Genomic DNA, 23,778 nt, shown 5'->3' on the forward strand with positions numbered 1-23,778 from the left:
AACTCTGATCTGTTCACTGTGACTCGCTCAAGGCTGTGTGTGTGTGGTGTTATTAAAGAGAAATATTGCTTCATAAAAACCCACTGCTCTGCAGCCATGACTCCTGTTAATGCAGACTGCTGCTGGAATATGTCTCCAGGAAGGGAAGGAGGGGGAAATGGGTTTTTTTTTCTCGTCTGTCCTCTGATTGCAAATACAATTAGTATTTAGAATGTGAAGCCGTGACCCTCTGGATTGAAAAACAACTTAAGTAGAGATGTTTTGCTTGTATTGTTGCTTTGAACAATTCACATCCTCTATAACCTGCTTGTGGATTTGTATAATGAACCGAGCTACAACAGTGTCCACTGTTAATGCAGACTCCAGCCTCCCTCTCCACTGGTCATTTGCAATGCAATTTGCAATTAAAATGGTCAGCAGTGGCCATCTGGACATGAGGACAATGAGCAGAGGACGTTTTACCCTTGAGTGTTATTGGCTGGGAAGACATTGACCTGAAGTTGTTTTAAGCACCGAGCTCTGCTTTCATAGTTTACATTTTTGGAAGTGATGTAGTTTAATGTAGGTATGGGAAGAAGAATTTTATTTTACAAGTTTTTATTCTTTTAATCAATGCATATACAGGTATTTTAGATGCAACATAAATCAAACGGACCAGTCTAAATGGGTAATGATTCATGCATGAATATTTTAATTACTCTAATCTATTACAATGGAGGGACCAACAGTGGGTAATTTAGAGAAACTCTACAGTTCCCAAAGCCAGCAAGCACTTAGTTGACTGGAAAAAAAACTCCTTTTTAACTGGAAGATTCCTCTAGAACCAGACTCATTATGGGTGGACAGCTGCCTTGACCGGTTGGGGTGAGTGGAGAAAAACAGGGGAGAGAGGAGAGATGGATGGAAAAGAGGGGAGAGAAGAAAGAGAGAGACCAGGAACAGTTGCGTAACTACAGGTCATGTAGCAGTGAGGTTGCATATTTCAGCCAAATGAAACCCCTCCTCCTCACCCTCCTCTTCCAAATGTTTTGGACACTTTGTGGTGGCCCTCAGGTAAGATACAAACACAAAAGTGAATGACTCACCGTAGAGCGAGGGGTTCATTTGTCCATGCTGGGCTACTGTCACAAAATAGAACATGGCGGACTCAGTGGAAGTGGGCCTGCTCCTGACGACTCACTCTCAGGTTTTATCATACACTGATGAACACATCATCATAATATATGATAACAGATAATACATCAATTTCATTATATCCAGTTTCTGCTGATGGGTCTTCCTAAATCCTTTAAAGGTCCAGTGTGTAAGATTTAGGTGAAAGTGATCTATTGGCAGATATTTAATGTAGAATAATTCTGATGATGTTTTAACTAGTTCGTTTCATCTAAATTATATGAATTGTAGTTTTCTTCACCCCAGAAAAGACCCTTTATATTTAAATACTTTCTATTTACTTCGAGGGGGTCCTCTCTATGGAGGCCGCCATGTTTTTTTTGCAGTAGTCCAGACTGGACAAACTGAACACCTTTTGAGTTGTTATGACAACTGAAGTTCACCACAGGTTCTTTTTCATGTTTGGAAGGAGAGGGTGAGGTGAGGGGTGTTCAGCTGCAACATGACATTTGAACACTAGATGTCACTAAATTCTACACATTGTACCTTTAAGCTGTCAGACTGTTATCGTGAACATAGTAAGAGTGATATTCATAGAATTAATCATGTTAATGATAGCAGTACCAAAAATAATAATACAAATCATTCTTTTTTATTTATTTATTTTTCTTGCTGCGGTGACTGGTGTTTTCTCAGCGGAGTTCCGCACGGCCGGTAGGGGGCGGTGAGTGTTCTCAGGTGGGGAGGGCAGGTTGTGTGCGGGGGCGTGTTCCTCCATGTCCGTGGTGTGGAGACCTACGAGAAGCGAGCAGCCACAGTCAGTGCAGCGTGTGTGTGTCACTGGGTGTGTGTGTGTCACTGGGTGTGTTTGAGTAAATGTGTGTGTGTGAGTGACTAACACAGTTGCCCGTGGTCTCTCTTTCTCTTTCTCTCGGGCTGCCGCACTTTTCCTCCCTCTCCTCTCCAGCCGCACGAACCCGGCGACACGCTCCCGCACCTTGCCCGGAGCCCTGGCCGCGGTTGACCCGGGGATCCTACTTTTTTCCCCCCCGGACGAACAGACTCGGGCTCCGCCGGCAGGAAAGGTGGAAGTAAACTACATTCATTGACTTGTGAGCGATGCACTGGCAGCATGGCCAAGTGGTTCAAGGAGCACCTAGGATTCAAAACTACCAAAGCACCCCCTCCGGCGCCTCCGAAGCCGGACTACAGGCACTGTCACACCGGTGTGCCCGGTGCGCCTGGCTTCCAGCAGGCGAGCTCCGCCGCCACCTTCCCGAGTCCCGCTCAGCCGGACATACTCGCTGCTTACAAACTTCAGAAGGAGCTGGACTTCGAGGACCCGTACACTCCCGGCGGAAACATTTCGTTCGGGCCGGGCTTGAACGCGGTGGGGTCGCCGGACACCAAGTACGTGTCGCCGAAGCACCGACTCATCAAGGTGGAAACAATCGAGAAGAGCAGCCCGGCTCCGGGCGGCGGTGTCACCGTCACACAGGCTGTCGCTGTCGGGAGCGTTAAATCTCCCACTTCACCTCCGGCGGAGCACGAGAACAAGGAGAAGGTGAGCGAAGTTTGGTCCTAAACATCCATAATAATAATAATAATAACTTTATTTGTACAGCACATTTCATATTACAAATCCAAATCAAACATATGATACAATTCAAAGAAAGCAGAACATCATTTAAAAGAAAAGGATACAAGGAACATAAGAGAGTATAAACACTCAATTCAAAGCTATGTGTTAAAAGCACGTTTATAGAGATGAAGGAGAAGTAAAATAAACTTTATATGAGTCAATCATTCAACTTGCTCGCTAACTTCCCCACTGACTTGATAAGTTACCTGGCAACCCTGAAGAGGTTACTCTCCCACCACACATCCCCTAACTGGGTCTCCACGATTCTCCAGGTTTGACAACTCACAGGAATACTGATAGTTCTCTGCCTCAAGTTCTCGGTCTAAAAAGAAAAAGCATGGAGTGTGTAAAAAAAAAAAAAGAAAAAAAAAAGTGAATCGTTCCAACCTGCAGAACTTGTTGTCACAGCACAGCAACGGCTGCTGTTGCGACATCCGCCTGTGTCATATGGAGAGAGCGGTGCAGCAGGGAGTGAGGGAGCAGGCCTGTTGTTGACACACATCATAGTATCTCATCTACCTTCCAATGCACAGAAAACTGTGTTCCACTCCACTGGCTGTGGAAGTTAAACAGTGCCCCACTGGGTGAAAAGTGAGTGTGCCTTTGTGCAGGAGCAGCAGCGTGATCCGCACTTACCCACAGTGTCTGTAATTTAACTTTAATCTAATCTTATTTAACTAGACGGATCAATTTAGGGAATGTTCTCCTTTTGCAGTGATGCCTGCTGCCTTGAGGGGGAAATTACTTGTGATGAGTCTATGGATGTATGGCTCTAATTTGAGCCTCTCTCTGCACGCTCCTCTGACTCAGCTCAAATCTTGTGCCTTTTGCTTTTTTTAAATTTAATTTAATTTAACGCCCTAAATTGTGGGCCCCTGCATGGAGCTGATTGTACACCCATCAGCACAAAGTGAGTGTGGAGACTCACAGGCAGGTTGTGCCTCCGAGCACGCTGTCACATCAGGCTTCTCAGGAATTCACACAGCAGGTTCATTTGGAGAAACCTGAGATGCGTCGGTGTCAGCGGGGTTAAGGACATACTGTATGATGAGTGTGATCCCGCTGAGGAATGTGTGAGTGTCTGGGTGCATTGCTCATGCACAGAGGAGGAAGAAACCCACACTGTGCGCCACTGTTTCCCCCTCGGATCACGCCTTCAATCACGACCGTGCTCCAGAATCTTCGCGGTCATCTTGATTTCACCTTCCTGTTACTTCCACCTCCTCCTCCTGTTTGCTTTCACACCTGACTTGTATCCTGTGGCGAGCTCGCAGTTGGTTTTAGCCCAACGTTGGGATTCATATGCTACAGTGTCTGCAACCTGTCACAAGAGTGTTTTGTGAAGGAAGACTTTTTTTCTTGCGCCCCACTTTGGATCACACAAAACACCACTGTTACTGTCATGTATGTTTTCCCCACATGCCCTCAACATGGAGATGAGGGAGTAGAGTAAAGCTCATAAAGCAACCTCTGCTGTCAGCTGGTTTTGCAAGTTAAGTATTCATATATAACATTATCTTTTTTCAGCAAACCAGACAGGAAACCAGAATTTACAAATGTCACCCAGCCACTGCAGCTGTTCAGGCGGATTAAACAGATTATAGTTGTCTCTTGTTAATTGACGCTTGTTTGGATCGCCCTCAGTCGGGTGGACAGTGCCCTCTGCTCCCTCCTGTTTCTCCACTTAGCTCTAACAGAAAGGCAGATGATTATATTGAATGGTTTAAATACATTTGTACGCAGTGCTCTGAATGGGGTCGCAGATGAGCCAGATGATTATTGACATACGGTGGACTACAGCAGTATGTCCAAAAGGTTTATGGGTTTTTGTCAGGTGCTGAAGGCTAAATTAAAAAAAAGCTGTGGTAGAAAAGCGGAGGTGTGATGAGAAAAATAGAGAATACTGGTGGTTTTTGTTCCCGTTGTACAGGTTGTCCCTCCCATTCACACCACCCCCGGTATTGTCTGTAAACTGGACGTGTCTGACCTTGGTTCACCACCTTTTACAATGTGTTTCTATCTATTTTGTGTAAATAAAGACCTTTATCAGATGCTGTCAGTTCTGTATGATCCAGAATGATAATTATTGATTATACTTTGTGAGACTGTTCTGGTTTTGGCTTTCTACACCGAGCTGTTGTGTTGAGTGCTTTAACTTACTGTCACCTGAAACCCTCAGGAGTAAAGGGAAGTTTACAGTTTGTCACATTTATTTAGTCAAAATGCATGCACACAAGTATATCTTGTTATTTATATATTTTTTTGAAATGGTAGATGAATAAACCTTTGCAGGGAGTCACCGTGCTCCTCTGTAACATCGCTGTTGCTTCAGTGAGGGTTTCAAGGCTTTATGTTGAAACTTTTGTGAGGATTACAGTTCAACTGAAGCTGAGGATTTTCTTTTCTGACTGTGGCGGCCATGATAAGTCTTTGTAAATCCTTGTTAGAGGAACTCCAGGTGAGGATTTCTTTTGCTGTATCCTCATGTAGGGTTGTCCAATTATATAGACACTTGTTTCAACAGTCTCTGTAGGAGGACATTCTGTTTGCAGTTTTTTTTGAATACACTCTCCCCCTCAGGCTGGCGTTGAAAGGTCTAGTGTGTGAGGACAGTATGTATTTAGTATTTAGGGATTCTTCATGTTGGAACCAGTGTTGCACTGTATATAGATATCAGATGTATCGCAATAGCCTGCTGTCAAAAACGGTACAATACCCCACGTTGTTAGTGTCTGAAAGAATGTTGGTGTTTTAATAAGAGCTGTGTGTCCTATGAGTTACATGTGTGTGTTTGTGTGTTCAGCCCTCTGCGTTCACTACCATTTTTAGCTTACATGGTGACAACAAGACAAGAGGCATTGCTGCTAACACAAGTACTCTTGTTGACCATGCATGGCCTGTCAACAAAGCAGAAGTAAAATATGTAATATGTCATCATTTGCTGACATAGTCGACAGTCAGAGCGAGACGGTGGACACCACTGAGCAGGTCCGCAAGAGACAAGGCAGCCAGACAAACATCTCACAATGTAAACATAAAATTCAAACCAGTAATGTTAACAGCACCACAACATATTATTGCACACCATGTATTAGTTGGAATGTCACTTTGACCTTGATCTAATTATTTGCAATAATCCAATTATTTATGTTGTACTTAGTCTAATTTGTTATCAGAAGCAAAAAAATCATTTAAAATTGTGAATTTTCGGATCTGCGCAAAAACTTAATGGGTTCCTTCTTGGCCCATGTTCCAACAATCCATTCAGTAGGTTCATTTTCCATTTTCCTGATGTGTAAAGGTTTAGGTATTTCTCGATCAACATATTTATGCAGGTATAATTACGAAGTCACTTTATTTGGTATTCTGCCAACTCTGATTGGAACTCTTATGTTTCCTGGGCATTGATTCAGAAGAAGAGGTTTATTTAAACATATACAATATATATAAAGTTTTCAGTCATGAACTCCAGAAATGGGTCCAGACACGTTGGTAGGAGGATGTCGGGAACACTCAAGTGAGGGGCGGTACCTGGGGAACATGCAGGACGCAGGACATGACGTGTATTTTTAACTGCGGAAATCAAGAGTTTTTGTTTCCAGCACAAAACACTGTCCACGATCATCAAAAGCTCTAGAATCTTGTTGTTTTTTCCTTTTTGCATCCATCGGGTGTTAGAAACGTCATCAACACACTCACCTACTTGTTGTGAATTTCTGCTGTGTTCTCACATGACATTATACTAGGGAACCGGCAGGATAAGCTCAGGAAAATGTCAGAAGCGACTGCCTTGGAAATTTGCAATCTCACAATCATCCCCTCTGGAAAATTTCAGAAAAGAGTTGAGTCTGAAAGCAGTGAAAGTGTAGCTCTCCTGTGTTTTCTACTTGTTGTATCCGCACAGACTAAATACTGCCTGCTGGAGAATGAAAGAGTCAAGTGTCTTAACAGCAGTGCTTGGTTACATTGATGTTTTAATTACTTGACTCATGAATGCTAATTATATCACAGCTTAGCTAATGCCTGAAATGCCAATAGAAGCATTAAGTGAATTTCCTCAAGTCTATTTCCATTCACCAGGCTTCACCACTCACCACAGGGAATAAAACAAAGATAAAGAAGTGTATCTTTGCAATGATATAATCCTGATGTGTTCTGCAAATTATGTCTTGCCTACATTTTTTGAATGTTCTCACACTGCTCCATTTCTTTGTCATTTTGTCACTCATAGCTTGAGATGTTTAATTGAATTAGAGGATATTCATCTTTGTTTGGAGTTGCTGTCATCATATTGTTTCTCTGCACATTGTTGTAGTTTTCCGGTTTGAAGTCATTGTGATGTGTTTTGTTTTTAATGATGCTAAGACCTTCATGGTAGAGTAAGCCGAGCGAGGTGATCAATTATCATCCTGCCTGGGAGCTAATTAAAGGCTCCATCTCCCAGCTCATCGCTCTACTCAGCACTAACCTACCTTCTCTCAAGGACACCCAAAAGTGACGGCGGAGTCCACTTGGAAATGCGTAAACAAAAGCAGTAGTGTGGATCTGACAGGCTGCGGCATCCTTGTGAAGTGTAGCCCGTCATCATCAGTATCTGTGTGTGCACCTGGGGGAGGCTGCTGTTGCAATCTTAACTTTGACTCAGAGTCCCTTTGACTCACTGATCCTGTGAGCCAGCTTGCATATCTATCTATAGAAGCCCAGACAGTAGCTGTGTAGCCAACATGAGGCATCTGGATTGACAGATTTCCTCTGTGCTTATTTTCCTCCATCCCTCCCATGCACCTTTTCTGCCAAACCCGGTTCAGGAATTGAATTGATTGTGCTGAAAGTGGGAAACGATTGTTGTCTCTGCTAAGAAGGTCGTGTGTTGGATCGTGTGTGTGTTTATTTGACATTTCAGTGAAATTTGGCTGGAAAGTTTGGTGCTTAGGTCAAAGAAGAATTTATCAGATTTTGGCAAGGCGGGGTCCTGTACTCTTTTCGCTCATGACTCATCAACTGATTCCTAGAAGCAAAATCCCATTTTACTGCATTCCTGGTCTCAAGAAAAATATATCAAAATATAGCCTGCCCTTTTCTGCTTGAATAGATTTTCTGTCATTTTGATTTTTATCACCATCCTACACGGAGGAACTGGAGATATTTGCTCTCCTGAGTCTGTCTGGTATATTGTGTCTTCTCAGAAAAGTGGAGTGCAGTGGTGCATTTGACCTTAAAGCTAAGTTATTAAGATTTTCTCTTTTTTATCTTGATATGGTTTGTTTGCCCTGTTGAATATGTTAAAAGAACATTTTGTCCAGGATCAAAACCAATGTGGCTGAAAAGAGTTAAAAATAAAGAAAAGAAAACTGTCTTTTCAATTTCAAATAAGATGACACTTGGTAATAAAATGTAACTTTTCCACACATGCAGACCACTGTACTATGTTGCAATAAACACCATTAGCATAGAGCCTGATACAATGAAGCCCCACTTGTAATCTCATAGCCGTTTTTACACTCAAACTGCATTCAGACACGCAAAAGTCAGAGTGACAGCCTCCACATTGTCTGCTGACTTTCTCCGCCTGGCCTTGAAGTACAAAGTAGATAGAAATTCAGGAGAATCTGATGTGATAACACAAATACAAAATACAAAACGCACAACAGATATGTGTCCTGTGTAACACAGGGGTTATTCTGTATGCCTCTACAGTGTGTTTGCATAACGTTATTCATTTCTTGGTACAAGGATGCTGCATGCTTATTGGCTCACTGAAACTGATGAGATCTAATGCTTGGGGATCAAAATATTAGTACTGAATGATGCATTTTGCAATACATGATAGAAGCTCCACAGTTTGCTTGGTGCCGTAAAAGCATCAAAGTTCAGTACCCAGACCTACAGTCAGTGGCAAAGGGGTTTTGTGTCACAGTTTTGAAAATGTTTCATTCCAACTGTAGCTATTGAGTTAGTGTTAATGGTGATATGACCCATTTAAGCTTGTCAACATTTGTCAGTAGCAGCCAGGGTTTAGAAAATATCTTTTTGATACAGTTTTTTTTAAATTTCATGATATAAATTTAGTCCAATTACTATATGTCAGATTTAAAGAATAAAAGTCCATGCAAAAGCAATACAGGTTGTTATATATGAGCCGTTCTTTCACTTCCTCTCTTGCTTTCTTTTGAGTGCATGTGGACATTTTTATTAATATCAGGTCGAACTTGAGACGGTGAACTCTTGTATGTGACGGACCTCTTCTCAGCAGACACCTTCTAAGCTACAGTCTTCCAGCATGGTTATATGAGACTCATTTGATTGGCCTTCAGATTGCAGTGCATGGTTTAACTCGGCTCAGCTTCATCTCCCCCACAACGCTGAATGTCTGCTCTTAGCCTTTCACCCCGACACTCCTGACGTGGGTGCAGTCTTATGAATGCATCCCAGCGGCCCTTTCATGCTCTCATCTTTGCCAGCGACAGAAGAAATGTCAGACATCAATATCACCAGGGTCTCTGAGATTGGTTTTTCTTCAGGGAACCAGAAAATGAATGAAAACATCAGTAGCCATCATGTTTTTTTATATCACCCATTTTAAGTGCAGCTCTTCTTTTCCTCTCTGTATCAGGCAGAGGCTGGTGAGGTTGATAGCGGGCCCGTGTGGATTAAAGTGTCAGATTGGTGCAGGATGTGTCCTTTGTTGCTGTGCACTTCCACAAACCTGTTCGTTTCTGCTCTTTGGCTGAGTTAAAGTCATAGTGTTGAATGTAATGTGATATTTTCCTCCTCAAATGAAAGATAATTTAGGAAATCTCTGAATTTGAATAATCCCTGCAGAACAATTACACAATGGGAATAATACATAGCTGTACTGTTTTAAGGAAATTTCTCTCCACTGTGACAATGTCATCCCTAGGTTGAAATAATCAACATAATTTTTTCTGCATTGTCTTGCATTGTGCAGCTGTTGTTTTTCTTAATCCTGCTCCGCAGTGACAGATTTCTTACCATCAGCGGTGGGCAGATTGTGACTCACATCTTAAGCAAGCACATAATTGTTTCAATAATTGTGATGAATTGTGTAAGTCACTAAGACAGTGTGTAGCTGCAGCTGCTCTAACCACAACAGTAAAGTCTAGACGGTGATATTGTTGCCAAAAAATGCCAAGATTTGTGTTTACAGTTTGACCCACTGTTCACTGAGTTGTCAAAGAATGTTGTGTATTTCCTGAGCTATTTTAAACACCTAAAGCATTTTTCTCAAAGTCACTCTGGCTGGTTCAAGACTTACAATATATTCAGTGTTAATGACCTGCAGCTAAGACAACAATAAATTGTTTCTTTTCATGTCAGACCTGTTTTATACTCACTGTTTGTCTCAGTCTATACTGTCATTGAGAAAAAGGAGCGCCGCAATGCATTCCTGTGACCTGAACAGGAATCCTGGAAGGGCACTTTGAAAGGGAGGAAGGAGCTCAGTGCTCTGTGGTGCACAGCCTTCTAGTGTGTGCACGTTTAGGCCCCGCCTCCCCATGAAACAGGATGAAGTCATCCGGTGGATACGCTGGACTGGAAGCCATAATGTAATGCTTATTCAATTGATCACCGAGAGGTTTGGCTTTTCATCAAGATATCTTTCTGGTGAATGTACAAATCATGTTATATTTACATCACAGCACTGCAGTCCGGCCTCACTGAGTGGAATCACTAGACATCATGGTTTGGTTTTTAAATACAAGCATCCCATCACATGTGCCTGAAAGTTACTGATGTTTGCTTATTTTCCTCCTCCATCTGGGAGCCTGGTCTCCAGTTTAAAGGGTCCCGATGGAGTCTGTTGTGTTTGTTGCTTGCTTTTTCTAGCCGTGCACCGGAACATCAGTCACATGATTCCACCAGGTTACAATTAGCCTGCAGACTATGGTGCTGCAGCTCCGGCCACTTGGGAGTTGTAGACACATGGCTCTGTTTTGTTAAATTACTGTGTGTGTGTGTCTGTGTGTGCATGTAGCTGAGTCTAGAATCAGGGTGGGGTGCGGGGGTCCGGGTAGGGATCACAGATTGTCACACACAGATTAAAAAGGGAAAAAATTCAGACCATAAGGCTTGGAAGTTGGTATCTGAGGCTCAAAGCTATATATGAAGCACTATTTTGATAAATTGCAGCACAAAATGCTCTGATGTTTTTCCACGATACAGATGGTAAATTGTTTGTATTTATATAGAGCTTTTCTAGTCTTGATGACCACTCAAAGCGCTTTACACTACAGTTTGCCATTCACCCATTCACACACACATTCTCACATTACATCTACAGTATTAGCAGCACTGCTCCGAGTTTTAGAGCTGCTAAAACTGAGAAACGCTGCTGGTCCTTTTTGTTGTTTGAAAACTGCAGGGCTGTGTTTTAGACTGGACGGGCAGAAACTGAGAAGTTTGGAAACAATGTTCTAGACACTCACAACCACTTGCGGTTACTTAGAGTTGTTGTAAAGTTCAATTCTGCATTTTACAATGACTGTTTACATGTGTAGGAGATGAACTATTATTCAAGTAGTTACCCTTCGGTCACCTGATCTGCATTTTCAGGTGTGTTAGAATGGACAGGGATGAAAAGTGATACAGAGCCAAAAGGATTGTGTGGAGTTTTCAAATGAAAATATAGTAGAATGTATTAATGTGGCCTTAATTCACTCAATTGACACAACCTGTTCCCCCCCTCAGAGATGTTTTTATATCTACCAGCTTAGAAATCTTTAAACTGTAACCTGTAAAAAACTATAACCAAATAGTTATTTTGCATTCAAATATAGTAGAGGACACAAAGAGCACATTTGCTTTTGTGTCCCCTGAGTGTGGGTGCAGGCTCTTGTTTTGTGTCACACTGCAGGGGGCAGCCAGACTCCCACCACACTAACAGAGCTGTGATCCAAGTGCCCACCTGGAAGACAAACATTCCTCCAGTGGGATTCAAGAGTTTCCTTGTGCGCATTTTGTGAATGAGAAATGGGTCCACTAAATAACTATGAATCTGTTGTTGAACTTATTGATCGGTTTGACACTACTCATTTTTTAACTAAAGTTAATAATTAATTGTTATCGTAATGGGTGCATAGAGAGAGAAGTAAGAGAAGAAGCCAGTATCTGCAGTTGGAAAATAAGGAATGGCTTGGTAGCTCCAGGATTAAGGAAGTGCTCCCTTCCTGACAGGAAGTGTTTACAACTTGGTGACATTCCCTTTTTAACTTGACAAGTCTGTGCTTGCCCTGCTGTGTGGGCTGGGTGTCCTGGCTGCTGCTTGCTAAAATATAACTAGTTAATGTTCTCAGCTGTTTGGATTTGGCAATCTAGATGTCAGAAATAGTGACAAATGGTGACGGCACATGGCGGCTGAGGGCTCTTTTGTGGCAGCAGACCGGAGATTGTTCGTCATCCCGCTGAATATAGCCTCTCTCACATTTTGTTGTTCTGCTCAGAGAGGTGGGAAGCCACGTAGCAATGGCAGTGCGACGGGGCTCCACCCTGCGCACTCGCAGTATTGTCATTTTAGGCGATACGCAGGGACCACAGTGTGTCGTCACCACACAGAGGCTATCTGAGGCCACAGAGCTTCCAGCCTCAATGAGGACACGCTCATATCAAAATCTCTGGCTTTGTTTACGGCCAGACTGCGGCTTGTTATTTCTCCCTGCTCTATAAATCACTGCCCCAAAATCAAAGCCTCCATCCCTGTGGATCTCATCACATTGTTGTTTGAAGCCCTACTTTCCTAATTATGTCAATTTTTATTTTATAGAAGCCATAATAAACAAAAGTTTAGTAGGAGAAACATGGGCAGTGAACTGCATGTGTATGTAGGTTTGGTAGACGGTTAACTCATATATGATAATATATGATCAAATTAAAAATTGACTCATTATTCAAATCTGTTGACGACAAAAATGCTCATTCTCACAGGCACGGATTATCGTATTTCATACGATCCCAACATTCCACTGAATAGTACCTGAATTGTTCTCAAGTGTCGTGCCGCACCACTAACTGTATGTAGCAGAAACACTGCCAATAACTCTGTCACACAGGGAAGGGGGCAGAGGAAGGAAATTGGATTTCGTCAAGCGTGTCGTCAAGTACTTAATCTTGAATATCTGTCACACATTAAGAGCACCTTGGTAGGGTGCAACCCACAGGCTCCACTCTCTTCTCCGCTGGAGGTCTTAAGTGGCAGTTTGGAGTGTGTTTCAATGAAGGAGGTCTTCAGGGACAAGTCAGGATGCTTTTTTTGTGCTTCACTGCCTTGGGTGCTCGAGAATCATGCATTCATTCATCAGGAGACGAGGGAAGCCAGAGACAGAATTTATTGAAACGTGAGGTTACACATATAAAGGCTTAAAGCAGCAAGAGAATTACCCAGTAGATGATTTATTTAAGTAGAATTTTAAGTATAAAAAGGAATAGATGAGCAGCATGTATAGTTTTTTTTTTCTCATGTTTAGAGTTGCCACAACTGTCACATGATTTTACTCAGTTGAAGGCTGTGGCTCACGAGGTTAAGCGGATTGTAGTCTAATCAGAAGGTTGGTGGTTCAATGCCCGGTGAATATTTGTCATCGTTTGAGCAACAGATCTGACGTCGATGAGTCAGATGTCTCTGGAAAGAATGATGCTCAGCTTCTAGTAGCAAAAGAGAAATCCCATGGAAAAAGTGATGTCAACCTTATATATCTGACAGCTGCATGTGGACTTGAGTTGACATGATGCTGTCACGAGTCTATGACAGATGATTTAATCGATTCTATCACTAGCTGCATTTACAGCAGGTGTTTGTTTGCACTGATAAAAAGACTAAATGTATGAGACAGATTTGATGTTGAATGAAAATTTATAGTAAAAAAAGGCACCTGCCATCATAGCTAAAGTATTTAAGTCGTTTATTGTGATAGAGTTGCAGCACAAGAATGTCATTATTTTACAGATTGTCTGATATGAACGAGCGCTGATAATGATCACTAGGGATCATATGTCAGCATTGATTGCAACCTAAACCTTTTCCCATGTGTGCAGATGTGCTAATCATACACACCTTATTGGTGAGGGTTTACATGTAACCCATCCTTACACGTGGGGTGTGTTTTACTTCTATTTCCTTTTTGTGCTGCTGATCTTTTTCTCACTGAAATGTGGTGCATATGTGTCAGTGTTGCTGCATCTGGAAGTGTTCCCATGCAAACCATGATCAACAACAGGCTAAATTACTTTGCGCCAAAAGAAGCGGCTTCAGCATGGCTGTCGTGCGAAAGCTGCCCCACATGAGCAAAGAGCACCGAGATCTAAAGAACCAACCTTTAATGTGGTCCGTATCTCAAAGTGTGCGGGTGTGTAGTAAATAAGTCGACAGCCAGAAGTGAAGCTGCTCTTTAAACAGCACAGATGTCCCGGAGGGAGACACATGTGAAATGATGGCAGAGCACAGTGGTATACACATGGGGACTATTAATCTTATCCTTAAAACATAAACAGTAAAGTTTACATGGCACATAGACCATAACAGTCCTGAACTCACTAATGGTAATGATAAGAAATAGTATATAGACTGTTCCTTTTTCATGAACCTATGTCTACATTAATAGGACGATATCAGATTTTCACTAAAGGATTATCGAAAATAACTCATGATGTTGATAATATCTTCCTCCTTGGGAAGTTTAAGAAATAATAATAATAATTTAGTGTTTTATCTCTTTGTGGCAAATTAATTTTGCTCAAAATACAACAAAGTTCTTGGATTGTGAAGATAGACAATTTAATTGATGTTTCCTCCCATTTGGGTTTTAAATTTGTATCTACATTTGGAGTGGAAGCAGGATTGAAAGAAAGTAAAATATGCAGACACACACACACAGTGCTAAAGACGACTTGAGCTCAGCGCACATTACATACCTTAAAACCTAATACTTACCATGTTGAAGTGTGAACTTGATATTACATCTTTATTTAATACAGATGAACATGGCGCTCACCAACACTGAACTCCCCTTGAAAAATTGTCCAATTCAAAGCAAAGCAAATGAATATACCTGTGAACAAACAGCATTTTATCTAAAGTGAAGCATTCTTCATGTGTGCATAGACCGCAGCGGCTTGTGACTGATGTTGAAAAAGGGTTTCTATAGCAAATATAATAATTTGATTAGCTTCCCCTCTGCAGACTCCCTAAGTGGGCCTTTAGAGGGGGCACATCCCTCCTCCGAGCTCATCGAGAGGCAGAACGCTCACGCAGCAACCGTGTTTCTGAGGAAACATTTCAATAAAGTTTCATTAACGTCATGTCTGTAGGATTGGAAATTCACTCCTGCGCTGTCTCTCCTTTACAGGCAAAACCAGTTTTCCATCTGCCTAATCTGTTTCTGGAGATATAGAACCCAGTAGGGCTCAGTCTGCACATGGGGGCCTCAATGAATTGTAACTAGATTTGCACATTCGCTTCTTAGAAACACAAAAGCATCTTATTGATAGTAACTGCATTACGTCAACAGAGAATCTCTGCTCTGATAGATTGCCTGGAGGGATCATTTCTTGCTAGAGTGTACTTTCTGGAAAACTGCGGCCGAGTTAACTTCAGATGACTGCGCTGCACACAAAGCATTCATCCTGTGTTTATAGACGAAGATGGCGTGGAGGAGCTATCAGCTGAGACACCTCTAGGAGCCGCAGTTTGCTGAGTTTTGCTTTCAGAGGAACATTTGAACATTTTTCCATCCAGGAGGACTAAACTGTCATACTTTATGCATGACAGCTTTCATCTATAGAAAGATAAAAAACAGCATCCCCACATCTTTTTGTCTCCTCTTCCCTCTCTTTCTCCCCTGACAACAGCGGTGTGTTTACTTTTTTTGTTACACTGAAGAACAAAAGCGCAACAGCAGCAAAACAAAGCCTTTTCAAATGCCTTGATGCAATTGAGCCGCTAAGCACTGAGTTGTATTAGGTTATCAGTAGTTGAAATCCCTTGTGGCGTGAGACATAAATCACACATGCCAGTCCTCCTTTTCTCCCTCCTCCGTCATTCTACAGCCTGCTGACTTTTCTGCCAGTCTCGGAGGGGCTTTAACCTTGACTAGCCCCTGACGCATTCGATCCTTCCCGAACCAGCCGTGACATTAATATCATGTTCCTGTCTGCGCTCATTCAGCAGGGGAGACTAGTTTGGTATTTTCATCTATGAATATGTCTGAAAGTGTTTGTCTGGTTGTCACATGGTGAAATAATCAGCCTGCAGTTACACTGCACTGGCTCCTGATTGTGGATGCATCTAAAATGCAAACACTGGACATGTAGCTAAAGTGCAGATGGAGAGAAATGTAGAAGCCGATTTTCTAATTACTAGAATCAAAATCCCCATCCACATCAAATTTCTCCCACTGCTTTTTCTGAAAGTTTTATTATTTTGCTCTCGATTATCTGATTAGCTGTCCAAACACATTCTCTCTCCATTAGGAATGCAGAAGGAGAACTGAAGCCCGTATTTTCTCATTTCTAATTGAAGCCCTATCGAATTTTAATCCTAGAAGCTCTAGTACCGTCAAACAATGAGCCAAAGTGGCAGGTGCCTGCTATAGTCTCCCTCCTTTGCTAATGTTCCCCCTCTGTTCCCACTGATTTGAAATCAGCTTTGTCGCCTGAGAGCCACACTGCATTTCAAGAAGTCTGATGCAAGCTGCCAGAGCTCTGGCAGGTGTAAGACATGGCCAACCTGGGATCTGAGCTGTGGAATGAAAGTAATTGAGTGAGTTCTCGCTCTGTTCTGCAGACCAGTAAAGGACCCAGCTACCGCGGGGACAAGGCCCCTAAGCCTGTGAGGTGGCTTTGTGAGATTCATATAGGTTTACATCACAGCTTAGCACAGACCTGATATATTGAGGCACTCAGCACAGCAGTCTTATGCTGAGGGGGGTGGAATTTAACTTTCATGACAAGTGTGGCTTGGCTGCAGTCTTGACACACCCTGGCATACCACAAGGCAGATGGTGTGTCCCCAGGCAGAGCCACTGCTCTATAGCACCCCACTCCTCACAAACCACCCTGTGCTTCCCATGCTGTTGAGTAGTCATTAGTGCAGTGGGACTGGAGGAACACACTGTAACAATTTGGAAATATCAACCCCATCCACCACCAAAACATGAACTATAGGCTGCAGGGGCTGAGTGATGGCACCATATAGAGGTATCCTGTTAATCTAAGGCTACATCCATACCGCTACTTTTTCATTAAAAAAATATTGTTTTCAAACTAAGCATCAGTTTTGATCCTTTTTATTTTAACACACTTCATATCATGTCATATAATGTGTACTCATTTACACATTCACATGCACGTGCCTGTGTAAGCCGAGAGAATTTGGTTGTTAGTTGCAGAATTATTGCAGGTTGCTCGAAATAGGCTGTCTACAAATTTAACTTCACAACAGCTGTTAGCAAAGACTACAGGGACAGCAGCTCTTGTACTTGTCCGTGTTGTGTTCTACACTGGTAGCTGAGGCCAGTGCCTGTTGTTTTGGCTTCTGGACGGGGGTCATGTGACAAGCCTGATCAATCAACAAAGTCTTGGTCTAAGACCCAGAGCAGTTGTGAGTTTCTACATCATTGTTGTCAAACATCTCTGTTTCTGCCAGTTCAGACTAAAAGGCAGTCTTAGATTATTCAGTCACACCTTTCCTCATAATTAAAAATGAAAGTGAAATAGCAAAGAGAAACTTCAATCTTCCACAACCAACTTCTTTTTGTTTCATTTTTATTCAGTGATAGTCGGGCTGGAAACTGGTTGTCGTCACTCATCACCTTTAAATTTGCTTTTGATTGGGGGGGTGTTGTCTGTCCCTCCTTACTGAAATATAAACATGAGTCAGGAGCTGAAAAGAGCTTTAACGCTCAGCTTGGAGTTAAATATTTTTATTTTTATATTTAAATCATATTTATTGCAATATTTTTACTGAATGTAGATACTTTTAAATTGTGTTTCATAGTAATTCCATCTGACAATAATTTAATATTTTAGATACATTATTAAAAGGGATTGAATGTGGAAAGTATTTTAGAAGGGCAGTACAACCAAGATCCTTTTGACTGATTCCAGTTTGCTTTCAGAGAACCAGTATAAGACTTAACTTGAACCCAATTTAGATTTTTTTTATGAGGGTATAAACAGTATTGGAGCACATACAGTGTATATTGGAGTGACACACTTCCAAGTGAAGTGTTTTGCCTTCTTTGCTCTTATGGGCCAACGGAAGTGTTGTGTTTGAATGTACCATGATTGCATTATTCCAAGACATCATTCTATCTGATGCTATCACTCGTTTTCATCACACACCCTGCCCTATATTTGTCCTGCGTTATGTCAACAGGAAAGCAAACGATGATGTCATGAGTTTTGAGTGGCTCCACACATTCGGTAACTCCACAAGCAATCACTATTATTTCCTTAAACATGCCCAAACATCCTCTGGCTAATGATGAAGGTGTATGAAGTGGTAAGGTGGGAGAAGTTTAAGGTGTGAGCATCACTGTGGACAAAGATATGAGCTGTGTTTCGCCTGCAGGAACTTTCCACAGGAGGCAGGAATTGAAAAAAAGATGGCTAATTGGTCAAGCACTGTAGATTTGTTCTATCAGTTGGCCAATCTCTGAAATTTTTCTTACATAGCATCACCATTTTCTTCTGCCATGCTGCCCCCCTGCTGAACTGGAGTGGAACAGCTTGTTGTATCTTATGTCAGCCGGCTAATTTGCCTTATCTCCCATTGTCTTTAGACAGCAATGTAAACACAGGGGAACAGCTGTCTGCAGGAACCTTTTAGTTCATTGAAAAAAGTTCCTGTGACTAAAAGTTCGAGATACTTTTGGTTGAAACGCAGCTATAAACTATTTCTGTCAACTGGAGCTGCAGAGGATAATGTAAGGTTCTGCAGCTAACAAATGTCATATCACATGTGCGTTCTTTGGAATCAAACTGCGACTGTGCCGCAGTATGTGGTCCTCACTCACTGGCCTTCATCCCTCCCATTTAGGTGATTCATATGTTTTTTTTAGTGAGGTTACTTATTTTTAGGTTCAGGCTGTGTTTTGCAGTGATGGACCTGAGGTGGGTTTGGCACATAACGCTATGATTACAGATGGCTGCGTTTCCATGCAACAAGGTGTGAGATGATAATGATTCTGTGGCTGTGATGCATAATCTGGGGTCTCTGGGGCTGAGAAGATGTTGCTTGTCAGAATGGCTGAATTTTAATTAAGCTTGTGAGTGAAATATGTTCATTTGTTTGTGGCATGTAGAACAAACTAGGACAATGTTTGAATTGGATATATCCCCCCTGTTTGAATTCACAGAAGCAAAACATTTGAAGAACCCATAATTATGCTGTGGCAGAAAAAAAAGGTCCTGGTTATTTTCCCCAAAACAGATGGAGAGAGAATATTGAAGAAGACGGATTTAACACACAGTTACTGCTCTGAAACACATCCGCGGCACTTACTGGCTTTTCTGTTATTGCCTAATCCTTGTATAGTGCAGATGATCTGTGCAGGAATATACCTGCCAGCACTTCGCCATCACTTAGCAGCTTACACATTATCCCTCGTGAACTTCTTAGCATGTAACGCTTGAAAACTTTTCTTTAAAATGTATGACTCCATTAAATGACACTTGACCTTGATCTGTAAAAATGTTGGTGCTTTCCCAGCTGAAAAGGAATCCCAGAGTTGGAATGGTTTATACATTCTGCTTGCTTTCCTAAGGCTTTGCAGGTGTGTTTGTGTGTGTTTGTGTGTGTGTGAGTGTATGTTTGCATGTGTGTGTGTGTGGCACACTCAAGGGTGGCCTGCATATAGAGTTTACCTCTGGGAAGTGTTCTCTCTCCCTGTAGCAAAGAAGGACAGAGGTGGTTCCCAGGAAAGGTGGCACAGCGTTGCAGGCATGAGGCTCGATCCACCTCTGGTCTGCCCCCGCCTGCCTGCCTGCCCGGCCCCATCCACCAGATGAGTGATGAGCTTGTCTGTAATGAGAGTAAATCCCTTCCTGTTAAGCATGACTCATAGGGTGTAGTGCCAATCCTTGTCATGTACCTGTTTACATGCTCACTTAGAGAATTAGCGTTTCCTTGCCTGGTTTTAATCTTAAAAACTTTGGCAGGATCAGACTGTCAGGAACCTCAACAGAAGAGAAGACTATTTTCTGACAGCTGGCTTGAAACCCACTACTCACATCCCCTCATTACATCCAATGTCCAAGAGGACAGATGGCTCCGACGGGAGTTCAGATCTTTACGTTTGAAGTGGCGTCCTGGTAGATGAGGCAAACATTTCAGGGAAACAAATGTCGCCCCAAGGCACTATAGCCACGGACTGTTGCTCCTCTCCCTTTAGGTTTGGGCTGTATTTCTGGGTCTCAGGACATCCACCTAATTGCCATCCACTGCACAAAATGCTCGGCAAAAGAGCAAGACTGCAATTAGCCGGGGCTCACTGCCAGCTCGGCATAAATCTGCTAAATTGTTTGTCTTTAGAAAAGTTGAGCAGTCGTGGTCCTTGTTTCCTCTACTTTTGAAATGTAGGCCTGTCACTGGGCTATCATATAATTAGGCCGACCAGCAGTCGCAGAGAGCGAGCTGTAGGGCTAAAAGCTGTGGTGTGGTGAGGCACACAGAGGTGGGTGTTATTTATGTATTTCTTTATCTCCTGACCTGCCTTGCTGGATATCACTTGGTCCTGCCCTGGTCCGCAGCAGCATCGCTTATGCAACTCTCCTGACACATGTTGTAGTGTTCAACAGAGCAGCAAAATGAATGACCCACCCTGCTATTCACCTTTTCCCTACCAACAGCTGAACAGGTGTGAACATTTTTTATCCCGATAATAGTGACCAAAATCATTATCACAGTCATTGATATGCATTTGCTGAACATGTTCAAAAAGTATGGATACAACCTTTTTTATCAATCCAAATAATAATATAGCGCCATATAACAGCATATCAAATTTGCACCATTAAGAATGGAGAAGAAAGACCAGGGGATTTACTTAACTTCAGACTTATACAAAAAATGATGTCACCTGAGCCATTTTCACTCATGAACTCTTGAGAATGTTCACAGAATGGGGTCTGGTTTCACAGCAGGAGATTCTCCTCTCAGAGACACATTCACAACAGCAGAGCTTTCAGGTGAGGGGTGGTGCAGGAGGCAAGACAAGACGTATTAAGTCAGCTGCAGAGATGGTGTGTTTTTGTTTACAGCACATTAACAACAGCTTTGCTCTCTTGTCTTCAGCAGTGTCTTCTACTTGTATGGCACCTTCAATCCTTTGTATTCTTTTTCTTTTTTTAATTTTGTGTCCAACATGCACACTTGCTTGTGGTGAATCCTACGGAGGATGTCCTGCTGTGTTCTCACATGACCTCATTCTGATATTCGTAGTATTTACTAGGGAAACTCTGGAGAAAGTACGGAGCATCTCACTTGGACATTTGCGTTCTCACGTACAGCCTCTCTGGATAATGTCAGGAGATTATTCAGAGTTAAGTGCACGTCCGAAAGCAGCAACGCTGGAAAATCCAACAGAAGAATGAAATAAAGTTGCGTCAGTGTCCAAAGCAATAGCAGCTCTCCTACAGCCCCCACTGGCCCTGCCTGCCGCTCCCTCTGCCATGTTTTTAAAACACAACAAATGCATATTGCTTGCTCTGTCTGTGTTTTGGAGACAGTATCAATCACAACCATGGTAATTAAGGATTGAAACGGTACAACTAACAATTGCGATGTTTACTGTGAAACAGATAACTGTTTCATCCCTACCAACATCTCACCTTTCCTTTCTGTTCATCTCCTGCAGCTCATTATCCTTGAAGACTATGCGGACCCTTTCGATGCTGAGCAGGCGGGTGGCACACAGACCACCACGGAGAAAGTGACAACCGAGAATGACGGCTACATGGAGCCGTACGAGGCCCAGAAGATGATGGCAGGTAGATCAATCGCCTCTTTGGTTCCCTGAGTTTTCTCGTTTTTGTGTCGCGTAGCTGCATCTATCTCTCTTCACACCTGTCAGTGAGGGTTTGTGTCTTTGCTGTTACTTCAGGTTGTATATTCTAGAGGAACGTTAATGATTATGAAATGTGATTTTTGCCCAGTGTTTCTAAGCTGGGAGTAAATGAAGAGGCTCCGAAGGCAGAATGTTATTTTACATGACAGGTGCAGCGGAGCAGAAATGCTCTGTGTGTCATGAAAGATGTCAAAACATTTTCAAAAGCAGTGACCTTGCCCCCAGAAATCATTCCCACCATATGTGATTTAAAACTATACTTCAGATGGGCCAATAAATGGCGCGGTGCTTTATAAATGTTTATTCTGCTTAACTGTGTGCACGTGGAGACAGCCTGACAGGGACTTCCAGGAAGGCCATATTGTTTTTTTTCTGAGACCACAATAGCTGTGTGCTAACATAAGAATTCAGCCCAACCACGTTCTCCACACAGCTTTGTCTGAGCACACAATCATTCTTTGGCTAAATGAGCACAGCGGTGACAAAGAACAAAGAATGTGCAGCAAGGGATGAGAGATGTTGAAAAATGCGGTGAAAACAAAACATGTGGCAGCTGTTTTCCTCTCCCAAACCGACCTATGAAAAGAATGTTTGGCAGGAAATGTTGAATGTCATACCTCAAATTTAGAGCTGGATGTATCCCCTACCATGTGACGGTACTTCTCACCCTCACGCACGACACACATGCACACGCACTCCCAGGCAGGACATGAACGTCTCTGTCCCTCCTCAGCAATTTCTTTTTAATGGGCCTCCAGACAATCTCTAGTTTTCATCTCTGTTACTGGTTTGACCTCTGGCCCAGTCATTGCCTCAGCTGAGCACATAATCGGAAGATTTATCGTCTCTCTCTCTCAGGTGGGGGAGGCTGCGAACTAAGTAAAAAAAAAATCTGAGCAAGCATTTAAGGTATCACTTGAATCTTGTAACTTATTGCAAGTATTTCTGTTTCTCTTTTTGAATTCAGCTCAGCTCACCTCTGGAATTCACAAAGAGAACTATGCTGGCAGCAACGCTTCATTTGATCTTCATTTAACTTTTTTTGTCGTTATTGTTTCTGCTTGGTTGTTTTCTTTTCTTTGAAACCAGAGGTAGCGGGGGGTTTCAGCCTCCTTGCTTTTATCCATCATATCTATTGATTACTAGTTGTTTGCTCGTCTGCTGTTTTGATTAAGCTTGCAGGGTGTTGTTTTAAGAAAAGCTGAAATTGGATTTAGCTCTGGATGATTTCACAAGCAATAAATAAACACTTTCAATTCAAATGGATGCACAGTCCTTTTTCTGAGAAAATTAATATTTGACATCACCTGTAAACAGGCTGATTATGTGATTGTCTACAGAAGAAAAAGTAACTCAGATATATTCAATTGTGTTGACTGTGGTAGAATGTACCCTTAATCATAACTATAGCCCTCATAATAATCAAAGGCATGGTTAAATGCTTTCTGAACATTTTTTTGGTTCAGGTTTTTGCATAATTGAATACTTTGAATGTGTAATCATGAGTGACTCAACCACTGCTTGACATTTATGTAACTTGGGTAGAAACACTGATGATGAATGCTGTTCTTCAGCCGTGTTCTCCTCCAAATTCACAGTTACACAACGTTCACTTGAATGCTCTGCCCCACTCATGCAGTTGCCACTTAAAAGTTTTGCTCAAGGGTACCTCAGCGATGTAAAGGCGGATTCATAGTTTCCGCATCTGCAGGTCTGCCACTATATGGTCATGCACATGTTGTCAACCACTCATGTCCCAAATTTGTGACCATGCTGACTGTACAGGCATGCTCCAAGTACAATATACAGTATATCCAGCCACTACAATGAGAAGTGAGATCAGTTATGCATGCATGTAACACCAGACCGACACAGGCCCTCATTTTAGTATGAATGGAACCGTGGGCATGTACGTGTGACCAGAACCAGTACGCAGCTCTCAGC

General features: G+C 42.4%; 1 protein-coding gene across 4 annotated transcripts in view; it reads left to right on the forward strand.

The window, feature by feature from the left end:
- The first annotated feature begins 2,245 nt into the window (after window positions 1–2,245).
- Window positions 2,246–23,778, forward strand: part of LOC109625136 (SH2 domain-containing adapter protein F) — a 98,192-nt gene continuing 76,659 nt past the window's right edge. For all 4 annotated transcript variants that reach the window (XM_020080242.2, XM_020080241.2, XM_069518984.1 and 1 more), the window contains exons 1-2: window positions 2,246–2,677; window positions 21,625–21,757. In XM_020080242.2, coding sequence (XP_019935801.1) covers window positions 2,246–2,677; window positions 21,625–21,757 — 565 coding nt within the window. The remainder of the gene's footprint in view (window positions 2,678–21,624; window positions 21,758–23,778) is intronic.

Source organism: Paralichthys olivaceus, chromosome 1 (assembly GCF_024713975.1).
Source record: "Paralichthys olivaceus isolate ysfri-2021 chromosome 1, ASM2471397v2, whole genome shotgun sequence".
Classification (NCBI taxonomy): domain Eukaryota; kingdom Metazoa; phylum Chordata; class Actinopteri; order Pleuronectiformes; family Paralichthyidae; genus Paralichthys; species Paralichthys olivaceus.